Source organism: Perca flavescens, chromosome 19 (genome assembly GCF_004354835.1).
Source record: "Perca flavescens isolate YP-PL-M2 chromosome 19, PFLA_1.0, whole genome shotgun sequence".
NCBI classification, from domain to species: Eukaryota; Metazoa; Chordata; class Actinopteri; order Perciformes; family Percidae; genus Perca; species Perca flavescens.
The window spans coordinates 30,452,476-30,471,342 of NC_041349.1; the positions used below are offsets into that span (position 1 = coordinate 30,452,476).

The window sequence follows — 18,867 nt, forward strand, 5'->3', positions numbered from 1 at the left end:
ACAGGGGTGTCTTTGGTGTCTTTGTAGCCTTTCCAGAAGGTTTTCTATCCAGCACGGAACTTGTTCCTCTTTTCGGAGTTGTTCAGCAATAAATCCAAATGCTTACATCCAAGATTTATCCACTCAATGTCCATAATTTATCACGTTTTCGGTCATTTCTGCCCGTAACTCTGTGCTACCATCTAATATAAATCTCCCATGATGCTTTGCGAGAGTGTGTTGACGTTTTTCAACCAATGGGAAGGCAGATCTGTCACACAAAGACTATGTATGTCACTCCAGGAAATCCGAGCGAGAACAAAGAGTAAAGTGAAAAAGAGCGATATCTACGGTCTATTACCGTTCTACAGAGAAGAATGTCGTCACTGTTTAGATATTTGGGATACATTTGGGCTTGGCCTTTTTTTGAAGAAATGTAAATAGTTTGTCATTTATATGAGTTATTATGTTCATTATGTTTATTTTTGCACTGGATGACTCCAAATATATAGGATAACTGTTTTAGACAACACAAATGCTTGTGTAGCATTGCTGTGTGTGTGATATCAATACATTTGACATTATTATTTTGATTATTGGCAAAAGCGTCTATTTCTTCACAGTTTGACACCCAAGACATATGCGAACTGATTTAGACAGGAGATTGGCTTAGCTTTTATTGCTCTGTGTGTGATATCAATAAATATCTGTGAGATTAATTTTCCGTTTTATTTATTTATTTGTCTTTAAGGTCATACAACCTTTTTTTACATTCAAGTGACCTCACTACAGCACAAATATTCTAATAGCCCAGTTTTTCCTGTAAAAAATGATGTACATTGATTGACTATAAACAACAGGGTTGATGTTTTACAAGCTTTTTTAGAAAATAAAACCTGACGGACAAGGAATTGTAAAAATGGCCTCAGGGTTCTCTTAATGTAACTGCTTTGGGGTCAATTTGTAATGTAAATAGTGATACCTTTAACAATGCACCAGGTTATAGGGAACCTTGTACAATTGTTCAAGCAAAATTGGTTTTGCTAACTGAAAAAAGTGTTTATGTAAATGAACGTGGAAAGGACTTAATATTTAAATTAGCAACCTAAACTTAAAATGTCACATTGTACTTATTGAATTTGAAGAGTTTAATTTTAGATTTGTAGAGTTTATTAAGAGTTGACTTATGTCATGTTATGTTATGTTATGTATGTAATTTTAACAAATTTCTATTGAAAATTAAAATTTGTAAAAATCTATCAATCTTTATGAAATTAACAATATTCAATTCATTATCATTGTAAATGGTCAATGAACTGGATTTATATAGGGCTTTTCTACCTTACCGGACATAACGCTTTATAATTTGTTTCTTATTCACCAATTCACACACACTAAAACACCAATGGCGGCGGAGCTGAGAGGCTAGGTGCTGGCCTGCCAATTGGGAGCAAAAGAGTGAGATTAAAAAATAGTGTCAGCAATACAATTACATTTTAACAGGGATAAAAGAGTACAGTGAGGAAAAGCAGTACTGCTTAGTAACAGACATAGATATGTAAGTGGGGAAAAGGACCAAACATTTTTCAAAATCAAACTAAAAATCTTTACTTTAGGATCCCAACTTCAGTTTGTCTCCCGTGTTCCTCTCAATTATTCCACGTGTTCCTGCATGTAATGTAGGGATATATTTTCATATATCAATGAAAGGTACAGCACCAGGACAGCTTGGCTTTGACCTTTAGTAAAATATAGTATCATACAAAACACCTAGTATTAATAGATCATTGTGTGTTGTCACTACAGAACTGAAAAGCCAAGCTGCTGAGGTTTCTTTATAATTCAAAGGAGTAGGAATATGTTTCACTTTGTTGAAGTCATTTTCACACCTGTAGTTCGGTTCATCTGTTTCAAAAAAAGCATACATTGTTGTCTTTAAGTTGTGGTCAATTTTATATATATATTTATTATTTATTTATATTTATCTATTTATCTATATAGTTTTATTTATATATATATATATATATATATATATATATATATATATATATATATATATATATGTGTGTGTGTGTGTGTGTGTGTGTGTATGTGTGTGTGTGTATGTGTGTATATATATATATATAAATTTTTTTCTTTAATCATATTTCTTATAACCACATGGGAGATGTTGTAGTGGCACAAGGCTGTTGCCATAAGCAATGCATAAATTCTGAAGCCCTTTATTAACGCTGTCGGCCATGTGTCAGACGGCCTGTGTTTGGAAATTTAGGGAGCAGGGTCACGTTTTAAGTAGAAAATAGAAGTTATTTGAATGACTACTGCTAGAGCCCCAAAACAGCATCATGCTGGTGGCTTTCAACTCTAAAACATGCACAGCTTTAATATGAAGAAATGTAAAACAACAGGCACACAAATGTTTGTATTGTAAATGCATGTAAAACTGTTGTTTATCTGTATGTGCAATAGTACAAACACTATCATTTCACACATTTTAATAGACACTGACAAATGTAATGTATCTATAAAAAACACGTTTACACATTTGTACGTGTATACAGACTCGGATCACACATACACATGCACAAACTCAAAACATGCATGCAAAAAAATGGTTTTATGCCACAGACACAAAGGTAACGTTGTGTACAGAGTGCCCATCATCCTGTAGTCAAAGAAGGCAAAGGCCATACATTTTGATAGAAAACAGTAAAATGTTTGCTGCTTGCCTTAAAGGACCTTAGTTTCCTCAGAAATAAAAGACATTCAAATTTTGAGATTCAAAATTGCGGGAAAAAAAATCCTTTTGGTGATTGCCTCTTTGGTCTTCCATCAACAGTATTTAGCAAAATCCCAGTCCTCTTCATGCTTTGTCCATTGAAGTAAATTGATTTCAATCTTTAAAGACTCCAGTTATCAGAATCTTTCCAGACGTTTCACATCTCAAGCGTTTTTGATGATCGGAGGTGGTTAAGCACCCTGATTGGCCCTTTGATCAACATCATAGAAACCAAATCATCTATTTGTCCTCAGTAGATGTTTGGTTGCAGTGCTGCATGCCCAATTGTGTACGCTTATGCTTAGTTAAGTGATGAATCCTCTTCTTTAAACAAATAAAAGTAGATTCAAATGAATGGTTAGTTTTAGAGCTTTTTAGGTTATGTAAGTGCATGCAGTTACCCACTGTTCACCACGTTCACTTGCTGTGTGGCTAGTTCAAGTAGTCCCTGCTAAGTAAAAAAAATCTCTCTCTCCACTTTGAGAATGAGTACCTGGAACAGTGACAATCCTCAATGTTGTGTCACAACATTGACAATTGTGCAGTCAAAAATAAATACATTCAATCACAAGCAATTTCAGAGAGAGTTACAACATGATCAAACAAAGTGAACTAAAACGGAGTTAAAATAACGTGCTGCAAACATGTTTGATGTTCACACAGCTTGAACTGCAGATGTGACATTGGTTTTCTGTACAGTAGGCCCTCACAGATGGCAGGTTGTTCCCCACACAGTTGAAACAAGGCCTAGTGGGCCTATTTGTTGGACTGCATTCGCATCACATCCTGTACCTGTAACCAGACTAATTAATTGCTTAGGGGTGGCAGGGAGAGTTCTCACTGACCCTTGTTTTGTTGGTGCTAACAGAGCACTCACGGCTGCTGCTGCTGCTGCTGCTGCTGCTGCTGCTGCTCAAATGAAAGAGATCATTTCACTCACTGCAGGGCTCCACACTAACTTTTTGCCTTGGTTGCACTGGTGCGCCTAACTTTTTTTATTTAGGTGCACCAGCACAAAATTTAGGTGCACCCAAATTTTTCCTCGCATCGCCGTAACGCTGAATGGCGATACACGATATATAGCTTTGTATTTTTTTACAAAGTGGGCTAAATGTTCAGTTTTAAGTCAAAGCCACTTTTCACAAGCTCTTTTATTAAAACAGATTGTGATTAAAATAAAATGCAAAGACAGGGTTTCCTTTACCAGTTTGAAAATACATATATTTATATTTATATTTATATATATATATATATATATATATATATATATATATATATATATATATATATATATATATATATATATATATATATAGAAAGCTCCTTCATAAGCTTTCAACAACAATAACAGACTGATTAAAAGAGAAAGAGGACGCCCGGATAGATCAGTTGGTAAATATAGAGGTTTGACTCCGACCTGCGGCCCTTTCCTACATGTCATCCCCCCCTCTCTCTCCCCTTTCATGTCTTCAGCTTTCCTATCAAAATAAAGGCCGAAATCTTTAGAAAAAGCATATGCTAGGCTACTCAGAGAGTGACGGCTGACTCATTAGCGGCGTTACACCCGTCTTGTGTAGGCTATGAAATGTCTGTATTGTCACTGCGCTGCACTTTTATGAACTATGATCCAGCAGGCTCCGTCTTACACGCTATTACTCAACGAACTGAAGTTAGTTGCATTTAATAACAACTTCTAATGTGTTTTTCACCATGGCGGCCGCAATAACAGAGAGTTGCCAGCGGAAACACTGGTACCAATACAGGTTTCCCCTTTCATACTTACAATATACAATAATATACAATATACAGCTGTGTTAATAACAATTAAAACTGTAGACAAATGTAAGCAATTTGGACCGACGGCGTTGTGTGTGAGTGAATGGGGGAGGGGCTGCGCGGAGGAGAGATCCAAACACAGGCACGGCTTTCCAGAAGGAATGGGTCATGTAACGCAACATTAAACCATATTGATATAAACGACATTGCTTCGTTAGTGGAGAGGCAGCGGATGCCAGAACGTTAGGTGCTCCTGTGCGACCTAGGAAAAATCTTACTCGCACCCTTACAAATTTTGGTCGCACTCTCGAGCCCTGCTCTGATAAGCTGACAGAGACTTTTGAATTGTCAAAAATTGAGATGCAGGCATCATTTTAACCTTATGGTGATAAATCCTATTTCAACATTAACAGTAGGTCTTAACGCCAAGAGACAGAGTTGCTGTTTGAAATCATTAAAGATGTGATACATTCGTAATTTAAAGGTTGAAAGTGTTAGTTTTTGTGTGTTTTTTGTCTCTATTTTTCTTTCCTTTTGTACAAGTTACAAAACTGTAGTGAGCAGAGCAAGTCAGGTATTCTGGCAGCTTGTGGTAGCTTCTGGTATTAAAAAGTCTCTCGTCTCCTCAGCCTTTATTTTTCCCAGGAAAGTGAACAGAACTCAAAAGGTTCCACATTCACTGCTGCCCTACCATTTTTTTTTTAAGATAAATTTTGTATTGTCTTTATATTAAACACACAGAACAAACACAATTTAACAAGAACAACCCTCACCCACCCCCCACTCTCTGCGGTCTCGAGGAAAGAAAAACAAACAAATAAACAAAAGACAGAAATCACACCAGAAAATAAAAAAGCAAAGGGTGGCTACTTTGAAGAATCTAAAATATAAGACATGTTTTCAGTTATTTCACACTTTTTTGTTAAGTACATAATTCCATATGTGTTCATTCATAGTTTTGATGCCTTCAGTGAGAATCTACAATGTAAATAGTCATGAAAATAAAGAAACACATTGAATGAGAAGGTGTGTCCAAACTTTTGGCCTGTACTGTATATGCGGGATCAGGAACTGAGTCGGTATTAATGGATATAAATTCAGCCAGTTTGGTTCTAAATTCTGCATCAAAAGCTGTGTTCTGGAGAAGGGAATTATTAAATTGCCATCTCCTAGATCTTTTTCCTAACATATCACAACAGAATGTGGTTATCAGCGCATTGTGGTCAGACAGAATTGCTGGTTCTATTGCTATCATGTGGAGCATTGCCTTAAGTTCACTGGAGCACAAAATACAATCAATGCAGAGTGGGTGAGGTGACGTGTGGAAAAGAAGGTGTAGTCCTTGCTAGTAGGATTGTGCATCTTCCATATATCTGTAAGATGGTGGGATTCCACAACTGCTTTGAACACGTCTGATATACGTTTCTGGGCTTTGGTGTGATTGACCCTGATCTATCCTGATTTAAATCTAGTATTGCATTCATGTCTCCCCCTATAATTAGTGAATATTCGTTGAGAGAGAGAGTTAGGTGCGGGAAAAAGTTTTCATCATATGTAGACGGTGCATATACCGAAACAAAGGCTATTTTCCTACTCCTAATTGTGGTACATATATAAGATATTCTGCCTGATAAGTCTTTATTGCTTTTGTCTACAGTGAGTGCGCATTTCCGCAACAGCAACACAATGGAGCCCTTGGTTTTGGTGTCGTCACTAGATGAGGCAGCAACCTTAAAGTATTTATTTTGTAGACAATTTACATCTCTTTTACGTAAATGTGACTCTTGTATGAGCGCCACATCTATGTTCTTCCTTCTTAAATAGTCCAGGAATTTAGCTCATTTGATCTGCCCGTTTAGCCCCCTGATGTTAACTGAAAGGATTGAAAGCTCAGCCATATTCAAAATGTAGACGCATGCATGTCTCGAGTACCCTACCGTAATTTGCTGAAAAAAAATGTAGTAAAGGGTGAACTGTTAGCTCTGAGCAAGGTGTGACAAAAACATAAAAAATAAAATAAATCCCCTAACCCTCTGAGACCGCAGACCCCCTCCCCTATTTGTCAGATGCGTGACTTCATCAAACGCAGTTTGCGCAAAACTCGAGTTCAAAACTACACCTCCTGTCTTAAGTCACAGGTCAATTGAAACAGGTGAATTCTTATGTTAAACATGAACAATATTATAAACACCTTTGAACAATTTCTGGACTAAGTTATGTGAAAAACAGACACAACACATACGTGGTTTCGCAGACTACCTACCTTGCAATGATTGGCTACAGAACAGAAGAAGTCTGTTCTTAGAGCCACTCTGACCACTGCTCTGACCGCTAGTCTGACAGCAATCTGTATGAACAACCAGATGGTTTGTACATGCATCAGGACTGGTACATTTTATTTTATTTTATGGGTTTCACGCTCAAGTGTGACAAAAGGGCTTAGTAGCGCTTCCTAACAGTTTTCAAAGTAAAAGCCCCTGTTAAGGTTCTGCGCCGCCCCGATTGGGCCGACCGCAAGAAGCATGAAACCTGTTACAGTACACAAAATCTGGTTTACAGTCACAGTTCGGAATGTTTTAGTACAGCAGGGAACTAAAGCACAAAAGGTAACTTCTGTCACTTATTTTGAAAAATGTAGGCCTAAAGGTTTAATGGTTTGCATATGGTCAGTAAGAAAATAAATTAAACAAAAAGACAAGTAGAATATAGCTATATATATATAGCACTGCTCTAGTAAATAGGACAGACCTTGGATACGACTTGCCATGCTTAGCAACGAGAGATATTTATGGTCTGCTCAGCAATCAGTAAATATAATGTGACAGTAGGTTTAACAACAAGACTGTCGGCTGGAAGTAGTGGCCTAAACAGTAGTCGTGTTTTGATCTACGTATTTTTATGCGCATTTTGAAGTATTGCATTAGCAAATGTTGACGGAAACGGCACAATTAAAAAAAAAAAAAAAAAAACATCCTCAAATTCGCAAAAAGGTTTTTACGCTCGCTCAAGGTGGTTTTTGCCTTTTTCGAAAAAGAGTTAATGCGCAAAATGGGAGATGTAAACAGCTTTGCCGAATAAGTTGTAACGTAGCGAACATGTAACTCGCATGACTATAGTGATGGATGGGGGAAGGATCGGGAAATGGGTCCCATCCACTGCGGCACTTGTGGCAAAAGGTCTGTAGTGGAGTTGCGGTGCGCAATTGCCAGCCGAAATTACGCTTTGTGTAGGAGTTGATGCTTTGTTTCTTTTTTGCGCCATTTTAAAATTCGCTTAAAATTCACTTGACAATTAGATGGAAATATGGCTAGTAATCAAGATGTGAGAGAACAATATTCGCTGGGAAACAAAGTCAGTTCAGAGGGGCAGTGCAACTTACTTCTTGCAGCTTGTCCTCTTCAGAGGACAAGTATTTACCCAGACCATAGTATAAATTCTGTTAACACGTTGATTTTGCTGATGAAGGCAGTGTGGAAACATTGTCTTTCTAAGTCTGCATTCAATGCCACTTGAACAGCTTTGAATTCACACACGGTCCATCACACACCCGAGCAGCCTGCATTCTTATTATTAACGTTCTTCAAATTCAGCTTCTTTTGTTGCAAGCAATTTCAAATCCTCATCAGGATGTTTGAGTGGCAAAGTTACAGCCTTCGTATGCGTCAAGCAGAGCTGTATTAATCGGTCTATTGTTTAGACCCAGTGGGTAGTGTTTTTACCGGCAGCTGGAGCTGGAGCATTTGGCCTGCTTTAGGGACATTAACACCACTGAGTCAATCCAGCAGATTGATACATCGTTGGCTGCACCCGAGGCATTCTGCATAAACATTGTCATAGCTTTTAAAGCTTTCCTCCAGATACATATTAAGTATTGATTGCAATTATTTTCTGTTTCAGGACCACTGCTTCTACCATGGCCATGTGAGAGGACATCCAGATTCCTGGGTAGCTCTCAGCACTTGCTCAGGAGTCAGGTACTGTACAGGAAACACTGTTACAGTGTCTTTTTGTTATTTATGTTACCAGTTTAGGTAAGGCTGCACTGATTTGATTTGACCCAGACAAATTGCAGTAGGTTACATATTGTATTTAGTACTGATTCAAATGCTGGATTTGATTCATTCTAGTAGGCAGTAAACTGGTTTCTCTGGGTGGTCAAAGACATATACCATATAACTGCAATGTCCCATCTCATTTATTTATTTATTTGACAGGGACAGTGCAAACAGACATAGTGTCAAAACAAAGCTTGTCACTGAAGTGCTGCATAAAAAGTTTATAGCAGATGCTAATTTTCAACTCCCTATGTTTCCTGTCTGTTTCTATTGCCACTGATCAAAATGCCCCCAAAATATTGAAAACAAAGTCTTCAGCCATGCTAGCAGTTCTGTGAGGCTGTACTTAGGCACAGTGGTGCTTTGAAATAATGTTGCTCTGTAATATCCAGCAGGCACAGAGCAACATTGTGATTCATTTGGAGTTGTGTTTGTGTCCTGATAAATCTAAGTCCAATATTGACTCGTTTTGGTCTCCACTGTGTTCACCAGCTAGTCTCTAACTGAATCTGTCTGCTGTTTGCTGCTGAGTAGGTAATGTACAGTGGCTTCATCAGAGTTTTTTTCACTGAAAACAAGCTGCTTGCTGCTGCTGGAAACGATGCTATGAGAGCGGTGAGATTAAAGAGATGGTTCGGAGTAATTTCACCCTAGGGTCCTTTGCCCCATGACCTCGAGCCAAACACCTCCCCCAGAAGCTTTTTTCCCTTGGTCTAACATTGGGCGAGTTAGCGCTATCAGCCAAATGGCTTAGTGCAGGTGCTAATGGAACCAAAGGTGTATCTCGTAAATTACCCCACTAATAATGCCCGGAATGGTACCAAACTTCTTCAGTAGTACAAATAGGTTCTGTACTCATAAAACAAGACATTGGAAAGTTTGTAAGTACACCAGGAGTTTATTTAAATAACACTTGCCTGATGTCTGCTACTCTCTGCTGCTATCGCTAGTAAGACAAGTGCTTAGGGACCGTCTACAAACACCGAAAAGACATACAACAACAATATTTAATAATTTAACGTATTTTTTAAAAGTAAGTGCTGTAGTACAACAAGCAGGAGACAAGTTATAATTGAGGTAAGTTTCAAGACACTACCTTATTTAATCATTAAATTAATAAATACTTTTGTTGTATCTCTTTTCGGTGTTGTAGTTTGTAGACGGTCCCTAAGCACTAGTCTTATAAAAAGAAAGGGGAGAGAGAGGGGGAAGACATGCAGGAAATTGTCCCAGGTCGGACTCGAACCCTGGACCTTCTGTGTTGAGGCATAAACCTCTGTATATGTGTGCCCCCTCTACTGACTGATCTATCCTGGCCACACATCTGACTTTATTTAAATGAATGGGAAACACATGTGTAGCCCTCTTTTGCCTCAAAAGAGTGTTAGTGTAACCTGGGCCGTAGGGTATGGTTCTCACCTGTTAAGCCTGCTGTATAACCAGTGTAGCTTAAACACCCCTGAGATAACTGGTAATTCAACATACAGTAACGATGTAAAGATATAACATACAAAAGCTGGCAAAATAAAATAAAACCCCCGTTGCAGGCCTGTTAAAGTTCGTGTTGACAGTTGAAGTGTCGTACTCATGGTCCCTTTAGCAATAAACTACGAACCAAAGAGTGTCGCCAGAGCAATAGGGCTGCACTGACCAACAGGGGTTGGTCACCGACTGTTCTCCCGCGTAGCCGGAGGAACCACTGGCCTTTATCCTGGTCACCAGTGGCGCTATCCGGGGGCAATGCTCCCTCGGAGGCTACTCAGTGGAACCACAGGGATTTATATTGATCAACTTTTTATTGTTTTTATATTTTTTCAAACATACAGAACAGACAAATACAACTGAACAAGAACAACAATCCTCTCCCACCCCCCACCCACTGTGGTCTCGAGAAAACAAAAACAAACAAATAAACAAAAACAAAAAAAGAAATCACACCTTGCCTAGTCGCTTTCCTCTACTTCTTGTGATGTTGAGGTCATTTGGACTGATACCTGTGCTGCTGCGTTTTTCCATAGGTCTGTAGTTGATGATTTGGCTTTGTTAATACTTGCTGTAGAGAGCTCAAGCATAACTATGTCTACAAAATACGCCAACCACTGTTTTATACAAAGCAAGCTATAATTGTTTTGGTCGCAGCTAAGAAAACTTACTTTTAATAACTATTGAACCTCATCCTTATCAGATATGATTAGGGGTGTGTATATTTGGCCGATGTTACTGTACTTGGTAATTATACTACAGCTGGCTCACTTGGACTTAGGCCTGTAGACACAGAAAAGGTATTTGTTTATTTGAATGTCAAAAGAAGTATTATTGTGCAGCTTAATGTTGAGCCTTTAATGCCACTGAGACTGGAAACACCTTCTCATAACAGAAAGTTCAACTTGCACTGTCAGAACTCTTTTTTTTCCTTCACATTGTTATTAAAATGAATAATTTGATCCTTTTTGGGGATCCAGGCAGCAGTTTTAAAAGTCTTAAATTTTCACAGCCTCAGACAGGTTTTAATGTGGAACGCCTTTCATATTGAAGGCTCAGAATGAAGCCTTCGCCTGGCAAAGATGCTGCATGTCCTCAGGATGTGTGTCCCAAAAATATATATTCATGAATTTGATCCAATAAAAGAGACATCAAGTTACAGCTCAGTGGGGCTTTAGTAGGTATTAATTTCAAAGCCTGTTCCATAAATCTAAACAGAGAAGAGTTTGAGCAAGTTTTTTCGTAAGAAAATCTTTATATTTTTCTATCTGATAGAGGCTGGTACAGTGCTGACACGTCCGTCTGCACTCTTCAGTCCCTCTGTCCTGATCTGGGAAGGTAGCCAGATGCTGCTTGTTGACAGCAGCTTTGATGGAAACAGAGCAGACATGGGGGAGAATAGAGATCTGTAAGCCAGCAGAATGTAAATGGGTTCTAAATGTCCAGTCATTCATGGAGTCCCAGTGTGAGCTGAGACAGACAAGTTTGTTCTTGGACTGAAAAACAAAAGCCTTTGACGTTCATTCATTGATGTTGTAGTACATTAATAGATGGATAAATTATGTCCTGGAGTTCGCTGAGTACAAGCACATTTTCTATATCTTTTCTTGTTAATAAAACTAGTGCAGTGCCCTTTCAAAACGTTTTCTTTGTACTTCTACTTCAGAGGAAAACATTGTACTACTGCATTTACCTGACAGATAAATGTTACTGGTTACGTTGCTCAGATATTGTTCAGATATTCACAAAATATCACAATTAAAATAATATTCATTATTATTCATTAAACTAGCATCCAGCATTACATTACTGTTGAAAATCATGTAATGTTGGTAGCAGCAAAAAGTGGAGCGCAGTCAGAGCGGGTGAGCCACTGTCAATAAGCCCACTACTGTTAGCCTACGGCGGTACAGAAGCTCATATTACAGCGTGCTACGTGTGACGTCTTTTGCACATGTGGGTCAGTTCAGTTTTACATTGTATCGTTAAAAAAAAGTTTCACACTTTATTAATATCGAACATGTCGCATGTTGAAACTTCCTCAAAACTGTGATACTACGTTATTACATAGCCAGGAATACACCCACCAAGTGTGAAGTAGATCTCATTAACAGTTCTGGAGATATTTTAAAGACAACGGATATACACACTCACACACGCCAGCTTGGATGCACAATAAAATGATAAATCATCATCATATTTTAAAAGGGGTCAAGAAGCCGTGCGTATTGTAGAATACCCCCGATGGAGTCTAGACACTGTTGGTGATGGTGATAAATGAAGATGGATGCTGAGATATGGATGAATGAGAAGAGGGAGCAAGCTCTGGTGAGCTCAGACCTGGGCACTGGAAATGATGAACTGTAGGGAGGAGGGTCGCGATGATTCACGCTGAAATGAGAGCGGACAGCAATGGAGAGGAGAATATTTAATTATTGACTGCAATGATGTGATTGGCTGATGAGAGATTGTGGCTAAATCTAGTTGGTTTAACTAAAAGAGTAAACACCCCTAATCAGCTGATGAGTGGAGAGGGAAGGTGAATGAAAATGAGTTAGTAACATTAGAATGAAAATGAGTTAGTAACATTAGATAGCCTTCCTGGCTGAGCTTACGCAAACACTAATCTCGCTTTGCCAGACCCTCCTTCAGCGGGCTTTGAAGGAGGGTCTGGCAAAGCGAGACTAGTGTTTGCGTACATAGCATTTGGAGATGGGAGGAAAACGTGCTCTGGTTTAATGGCATTTCTTTAGTATCAGAATCGTTATGAGCGGTGCTAGTATACGATATTGGGAGGTCACTTTTGGTAAATTGACTGCGCAATCACATACTACACAAAGTTAGCTCTAAAGGTAGAAATTACCTTCATGTGCTCCAAACCATCAATGGGCAGCACATCCCCCTAACATAAGTAAATTTGAAACTTTTAATCAGAGAGGACAAAGAAACACTGCTTTACAGATTGAGTAAGTTACTCCTTAAAGCCACTATGTAGAATTTGAACATTTCAGACTTTGGTGCCCCCAATTGGTTGTATCAATTAAAACATTGGAGCAGATAGCACTGGTCTTCTCCTCTATGGATCTGAGTTGAGGACAGTGAGATGAGTGAAGGTCTGTATATTGACATATTAATTTTACAGTCCCTCCAAGATTTCACGATGTAGAGATCGCAACAATTCACGCAAATTTAACCAATCACCGTGAATTTGGTGCGACTTGCAATTTTGACCAATCACCGCAACTTTTCCGCAAATTTGACCGATAACCGGAGTTTCCCTCGATGTCAACTAATCCCAGCAGTCCCACGTGCCAGACTTTGTATCAGTATGTTATGTTATGTGAAATGTTCGAGTCACACGTCTCGTCTTCAATTCAACGAAAGACCGTGCAAAACATTTCAGACCGTCCCGCCAACCTGTATACATTTTAACATCAATGTACGCTGTAACGTTTTTTCACTCTAAAGACGCTAAAAGCTGACTGCTGTTTCAATCCTGTCGGCTCTCTACAGCGGGTGGGGCTGCTGCTCACTTCCCCCTGCGACTGACGCGCGCACACAAAAAAACACACACGGTGGATGCAGGAAAAACCGGAGATAAGACAACACGATGACCTTAATTGAGGACAGCTACCCTCGTTATTGTAAGTGCAATGATAAGTTGAACTGTATGAATGTGTGTCCCAGGCCAGGATAGGAAATTAACTAACAATGTAAAGATCAACAAGCCACTGACACATATGTTCAAATTTGAGTCTTGTAAGGTTGTAAGGTTACTAGGAAAACTCAGCCCGGAGTAATTTTATTCTCCCCAAAACAAGTTTCCTTTTTATTTTTAAAGAACTACTTATTTTTTGCAACTTTCACTGTCTCTCGCAACTTCATTGCAACAAAAATACAAAAGACATCGCAACTATTATCGTACTTTTTTACAAAAGCTCCCGCAAAATCAAGCATTTTGGGTCACAACAAACTCAAAAATAGGCCGTGAAATCCTGGAGGGACTGATTTAAGGTAAAGGTAAACTATGTCACTGTCTTCATCAGTGAATAATGCTCCTTAGTACTAAGATGTGGTTGAAAGCTCTGGAAAAGTGCATGCTGAGTTAATAGAGTACTCCACCACAGCATTACACTTATACAACATTCTCAGACTCTCAATGGACAGTGAAAAAAAACAAGCAGAACCTGAGATGTCATCTTATTTTATTCCATGCATTCTTCTTCCTTGTCAAAACCTGGCTCCTACAATGCAAGCAACACATTCTCTTGTATGGGTTCATATGATATCGTACGAAAACGTATGCACACCAGGCGTATGATATCCTAAGCAATTAGGCAACCGCCAGCTGGTCATGTGACGATCGGTCACATGAAAGTTATAGCCAACAAAAGGTCCCTGGGAGCCGGGTACAGAGCACTGTGAGCTGTCAGTCCTTTCAGGATTCGTGGCAGTGGCGTTTAGCCGACAAAAGTTGAGCGTCATGCAGCAATGACAGTTAAGTTTAGGCACCAACTAAATTAGTTAACATTAGAATAAAGATTGTGGTTTGGCTTAAAACACTCCTGGGACACAAACATGTTTTTTCCTGGGTGAAAGTCTTGTGTTTTCCCTGCTCTCCGGCTTGAAAGCCCTGTGTTTTATGACCCGCCCATCCACCCTGACCTCCTCCCTATGCAGTCCAGAGTGGTCTTATACAGCAGCAGTCAATGTCAATAAATGTCAATAAATACTGGGAATACATACAAATTACTGTACAGCACTTTACTTTTGATTACTATATGTACATGAGAACAGCTTTGGGTGTATTACATTACATTTCACTGGAATTGTTCCTCATAAGATTTCCTGTGACAAATAAAATTGATTGATTGATTGATTGATTGATTGATTGTTTGAATATGCTAGTAGCAGCTAGTATGTTGCCCGCAGCAGAGATGAGGAGCTACAGACGTCTGCTAAGCTGTCTTTCTAACTTCACTCCACAACAAGACTTTAGACCCACTTAAGTGACATCACTTGAGGACATTAATTAGACTTCACACAGCCTCCTCTGGAGCCACTAAAAGATTTAGAAAGATTTTTCACTTATACAGTACTTTGATGAATACAATTGGAGAGTTGTTTTGTCAAAATGGTGTTTCCAAGGTCAAAATGAACTTTTATGCTCAAACTCTGTGAGAAAGTTAAAATAAAAATTGAATTTAAACATCTAAACATTGCTTATGATACTGCAGATCAACCAGAGTCCCACCGAGTTACAAAGCATAACCCCTATTTTCTTGCCGGCTGACTCAGAGATTTTATTGTCTCTACAAGTACTTGAAAAAGCAATCACGTGTTTATTAAGCTATTATCTACATTCTATAACAAGCAGTAACTAAACTCTATGGCGTCTCTTTTTTGATGTTGTCCTTTTAAAAAGAGTCTGTGGTGCCGTATCATGTCTTTTCACCTCCAAGATGAATCTCCCGTTGTCCATGGTGTTGTAGAGGAGGTTATATACGATATTTGCAGGCGACTTTTGGTAAATTGACTGGATGCTCTCACTGTTTCACTTCCTGCCCTGCCTTTCTAATGCCCTGCGGCTCACATTAAAAATAGACCTGGCGCGTATCTTTAGTGGAGTGGAACGGAGAGCCACTTCATGGTGCATGTCCATACACGCCTTGATTTCATGGAAGGGATTGCTACCAGCAGTTGTCAGTTTCTCTTCACTGACCACTGACAAGCAAAGAAAATAGTCTACACCCTCCTACAACCACGATGGCTGCAGCTGATTGGACGAAGGCATCACAGTAGTCTGCTACTGGATTTCAAAACCGACCATAATGGCGGCTCGTTTGGAGTATGATCTCCTATTTAATAAATAAATAAATATAAATTGTTTTTCCTATTTTAAGCGAGAAATAGGCCATACAGTTGCTGAATCTGTCTTCATTTCAGATCGACAATGTTTAAAAGATTTTTGTCAGCTTTTGAGAGGCGTTGAGCCGAGCCGGCTGTTTCTCTTTTCCATGAAGTTGCCTTGGATTCAACTTTATGCAAATGAGGCAGCAACTCGAAAGTCAACAATGGGAAGCGTAAAAATGACACCATCACGTATACTTCTGGGACGCATCGCGACGCAGGTGGTGAAATATCAAGCATTGTCGATTGCTCGTTGGGGTTGCGCAGCTTCCAGAATGCAGCACAGACGTGCCCGGTGGAAAATAGGGGTCAGATACACCTATTTGATAGCCTGGATGCCAGCCAAACTTAGCCCCGCCCACAAAATTCGAGGTCGGGAAGTTTGGTCTGGAGTCGCCAAGGGGGTAAGCTTCGCTTCAGAACTCGAGCCATCATGGCGCCATTTTGTTGCTAACTGGCCATCACCTCCTGTTAGCATTCCGCTGACCGCCATTTTTTTTTTTTTACGTCACTTGACTGCGAATAACTTTACATCTGAAGCGTTTAAAGACTCTATTTGTCCATTGTTTAGTTCCAAAGAAACACGACAATGTATAAAAGGCTTCATTACCTTGTACCTCACGTTATGGCTCCGTAGCAGACGTTTTTGTAAAAATAAGCTAACGATTGTGTCATAACCAAGTGACTTACTGTCGCATAGTAGAGGAATTACCGTATAGTACAGGAGAAGCTCGCAGGCAGTTTTGACTTACATGAGATGTTTAGGTTTAATTACTAATGTTAACTAGCATGTTAGTGATCAATAATTAGCCTGTGCCCATGTTATCTCCTTACATACACCTACAGTCTCCGTATCTGTAAGATTGGGAATGATTGAGATTTCTCTTGGCACAGCTACCAGAAGACTTACAACTTTCAGACACGTTGCTCACGTCACATTCTCTCAGTTGGAGGCTGCGCAGTAAAGCTGGCCATCACCGGAAAAGTGCTTCTAATAGCCTTCACTGGTCCAGAGCAACGGGGTCTATTGGTCCATGATATACTGTCTATGGGAGTCGCTCCTTTGAGAAGCAATTATTGCCTGAACAGGATCTGTTCGGACCAATCACATTGTCGGAAAGATGATCAACAGTAACAGAATCAATCACTTCACCAAAGGACGCTTGGGTTGAATTTGTTGAGGTGTAGATTCCACCATCGCGTCTGTTACAGACGATATCGACAGGCATTCATTTTAAAATCCTCAGCGGAGGAGCCTCAACAACTGCCCGAAAGCACAGTAGCGTTATATGGTGGAGCGAAATACAGAAAGACTGAAGAGAGAGAGCGTTATATGGTGGAGAGAGATAGAGAAAGACTGAAGAGAGAGAGCGTTATATGGTGGAGAGACATAGAGAGAGACTGAAGAGAGGGACCGCCGGCGCTAGAACAAAGCCGTGAATCAGAGAAATAAAACGTGTTTTCGGCGATCCATCTCTAGAAATGCAACTGTAGCGAGCCTGTCACTATCACTAACGTTATCCACATTTATATTTACAAGAAACAAATGATATATCCAGCTTCAAAAAAGTCTAAAAGTCGGAAGTTAGAACGAATGCATTGTGCAAAGAGTGGTTGCTATGGAGACGATACACAGTGTTGAGTTCCGTTGTTCTGATTGGTTGGAGGTCTATCCAATGAATGCAGAGGCATTTTTTTTCCTGGTTCGGTTGGAACACGCCCCATAATCACAGCCCAATGGAGCAGACTCACATTCTGACTAGAATCTGAGTAGGACCATGTCAGGCTACCTATTTGATACATCTATACAGATCTATTTTAAATAGATGCCCAAATTACGCCACCCTTAATACAAATTACAGTTCGGCTTTCAAGATGTATCTTTCATTCACATCAAGAGTAGAATAAGCTTTAAATCTACATTAGCGACACGTCATGTTGTCCTTCTCACATTGAGTTTTTCCATCACTCGAATTGCTCTGAAAAGAAAAGAAACCCATCCATTCTGTCTCTTCTCTCATTTCATGTGTGTTCTTCTTACACTCATAAATGATTGAAGTAGAGTCGTTTTAAAGTGTTAACTTTAAATGTTAATTTAGGAGGCAGAATAATAACATGATAATGTCAGAAAGATGTGGAGGCAAATAAAATCAGCAGAAAGATGAAAGAGATGTGGTGTGACTCAGTGGGGAAAAGAGTGATGTGTTCTACCACTTTTTATGCTCCAACATTTTTGAACATGTTCTCTGCTCGGCAACAGCGCTACTATAAAGAATTAATCAATGGCATATTTCACAAAACAACAGTGTGACTCCACCGTCTGTCCCCATCACTCTCATTATGAGATCACAGCACCAACAATGTCCTGAATTTTAACAAGGAGTTGTGAAAATGACAATGTTTTGTAATTTTAGTACTGGTATATGCTAAGGATGTGTTCATCAGAATAAAAAGAGTAAAAAAGTACCTTGATGAAACTATTGATGTACAGCTGCAGTGCTGTATCAAAGAGCCTCCTCATTTTCTCAGTAGATTTGAGGCTTTTCTTTGGAATGGTCAAACTGCACGACCCTGCATTACTTGCAGGGAACTGATGATTATGCAAAAGAAAAATCTCATGATTGCAAAAATTGCCAGTTACTGGAGGCCCCCGCTGCCAGGATAAATAACAAAGTTTCGCGTCAGAACTTTTTGTTAAGGTTTCAGTATTGACCCATCTCTGTTCTTATCTGCAGTCTTCTCAACGGTTCTGTGTATTTTCATTTTCACTCCTGCCCTGCAGTTCCCAGCTAATTTTCCCTGCTGGCGTCTTTCATGCTATAACGAGGTGTTTTGTATAGACTCAGGATAAATTACATGGTTCTATGGTTTACACATAATTTCTGA

At 39.3% G+C, this 18,867-nt stretch overlaps 1 protein-coding gene across 2 annotated transcripts in view; it reads left to right on the plus strand.

Moving 5' to 3' along the window:
- The window catches only part of adam19a (ADAM metallopeptidase domain 19a), a 240,780-nt gene that overhangs the window by 145,811 nt on the left and 76,102 nt on the right, over positions 1-18,867 (plus strand). For both annotated transcript variants that reach the window (XM_028564941.1, XM_028564942.1), the window contains exon 5: positions 8,432-8,508. In XM_028564941.1, coding sequence (XP_028420742.1) covers positions 8,432-8,508 — 77 coding nt within the window. The remainder of the gene's footprint in view (positions 1-8,431; positions 8,509-18,867) is intronic.